We start from the raw sequence: 2302 nt of genomic DNA, 5'->3' as shown, positions 1-2302 counted from the left end.
GTTGTACGAGACTAGCTATGCAAAGAGGGTCCTGGGAGCAAGAGACTCCTGCTGAGAAGGCACTTTCATGCAACAACCAAACTCAATGGAAGAGAAGCAGGAGTCCATGGTGAAGAGCTAGTCATCTTCCCCATAGCTGTCTTCTCTGGCCCTCAACTATCCCTGCCTTTTCCCTCAAACACAGAACACACTCCCCTTTTCTCCCAGAAGGCAGCCCAACATCCACTCCAGTCCTTCCATCACTTTGAAGTCCAGGATCTTCAGGAGTTGCACGGTCCTTACCAACATGTTCAAACATGGCTTCTCAAGGTCCAGCTGCCCCAAATCTAAGAGAACAAGCTATCTGCAGCTCTCCATAGATTTATCATTAAACAAGAATGGAGCAGGTGCAGGATACTCACAAGGAAAGCCTTCTTTAAATGGGAAGATTTCAGCCACAGCAACCGTGCAGGTCCCCAGCTGTAAGGAAGTTCCTTACATACTCCAGGGTACTTGGAGCTGCCCCTTGTTGATTTTCCTCCATGACCACAGGTGCAGAACCATCTGAGGTTCTTTGTGTTCCATTATCCTCCCTCATCATATTTGAAGTGGAAATTAGGATACATGTACAACCTGAAGACTGTACGACTTCTGCGGGTTTTTCCTTACTCACGTATTCGTGGGAGTGTCAAGAGTTGTTTTAAAGCTGGAACAGTCAAAGCAATTTTTGAAAAGGTTGGACTCATTCCTTTTTTGGCAATACAATTTCTCCCATGATTTAGCAGAATTCTGATTCATCTCTCATAGAGAATTCCATGTTCCAGCAGCCCCTGGCAATGTTGACCTTTATCTGAGCTCTATTCTCCTGAATTAAAGTGATGGTTAGGAAACCCCCCACATTTTCTTGTTCCCAGAAATACCTTAAGGCAAAGAACCACCCTTCTCCATATGACATAGAGAAGACTCATGGACGGCCTCCTTGAGTACCTGTGACAGGGCCAGACATGGACCTTCTAAATTCATACTGTCACCTCACAGATGATTCGCCTCACTGTCTTCAGTGACCAAGCTGAACCAAAGCCAGCTAACCTGACTCGAATAAACTCCAGTCAGCTTCTCTTCTTCCTCCAGGCCCCTGAATTTCATCTTGCCCTAAACTTAAGCAAGCACTGAAATACCAAATAACTCTTCTTAACAGCTCTGCCTGAGAGCCCTGAGAGCCGGCTGCCTATAGAGAAAATCCTCTCCCTCTCGACTGTCCCGTCACACCCCCTGCTCCCCCACACAGCTCCCTTTCAGCCTTGTTCACTCCTCCCAAGAAAAGAAAAGTACTTTCTGCCTGACCCTTGCAGATAACCTGGTTGGAGTGTTCTCCCGATTGCAACAGTCTTTTCGAATAAAGTCTCTGCTTAACTATTTTGGATTTGTTTTTATTTGACAACACCAATGTTCTTTTTTAGACAAAATTCGTAAGTTTATTTCTTGGTTTTCTGATCCTCATTCCTTGTTATTGTTTAAGGTCTTTCAATCTTGCTCTCATTTGAAACAACAGGTGGGCAGACTACTTTCTTAGTCTGGTCTTGGTCATGAGTCATTTTATTCGACCAGGCCTTGGTAACTTTGGGACAAATGAAAGATCTCATGTATACTAACGCCCAGGTCTTTTATGAATCTGAGATTGAACCATCGCCAGGTGTCACGTGAACCTCCTTAAGTAGCTTCACATCTCCCATAAGCTGCCCCTTAAAATGAAAAATGAAATGGCAGAAGATTCACAATAACGAGGTAGCAGGAATAGCACTGTAACTTAAACGGGAGAGATTGAGAAAATGTTCTTAGAAAAAAAATATATATATATATATGCACACACAAATATGTATGTATGTATACATGCAATATATGCACATTAGCAAAGAGAAAATTATTAATAGCCATTTACTTCTAAAAAAGCATTTGAGCTGCTTAAAATAAAAGTAAAGCAATCTAGATAAGAATAATATCTTAGGAATCATGTAATAAAGCAAAATGAGGAGGAAAATACAAATATTCAAAAACACGGATTAAAAATATATTAGCTTTGAGGGCCGGCCTGGTGGCACACTGCTACAGTGCACCACTTGGGAGCACGGCAGCGCTCCCGCCGAGGGTTCGGATTCCACATACAGACCAGCCACTCACTGGCTGAGCGAGGTGCGGGCGCAACACCGAGGGTTGCGATCCCGTTGCCGGTCCCGGGCCGGTGCGGGCGTGACACTGAGGGTTGCGATCCGTTGCCGGTCACGAAAAAAGACAAAAAGGAAAAAATATATATATATATATATAT

At 43.8% G+C, this 2302-nt stretch overlaps 1 protein-coding gene across 1 annotated transcript in view; it reads right to left on the bottom strand.

Annotated features, from left to right (window-relative positions):
• Positions 1 to 1643: 1643 nt before the first annotated feature.
• Positions 1644 to 2302, bottom strand: part of LOC103606130 — a gene marked incomplete at its 5' end in the record, with an annotated part of 124473 nt that continues 123814 nt past the window's right edge. The window contains one exon of the mRNA XM_008590721.1: positions 1644 to 1721. Coding sequence (XP_008588943.1) covers positions 1644 to 1721 — 78 coding nt within the window. The remainder of the gene's footprint in view (positions 1722 to 2302) is intronic.

This window comes from Galeopterus variegatus, unplaced genomic scaffold (assembly GCF_000696425.1).
Source record: "Galeopterus variegatus unplaced genomic scaffold, G_variegatus-3.0.2 Scaffold6328, whole genome shotgun sequence".
Lineage (NCBI taxonomy): Eukaryota > Metazoa > Chordata > Mammalia > Dermoptera > Cynocephalidae > Galeopterus > Galeopterus variegatus.
Note: the sequence above shows the minus strand (reverse complement) of the source record. Positions and strands in the feature narration are given on the sequence as shown.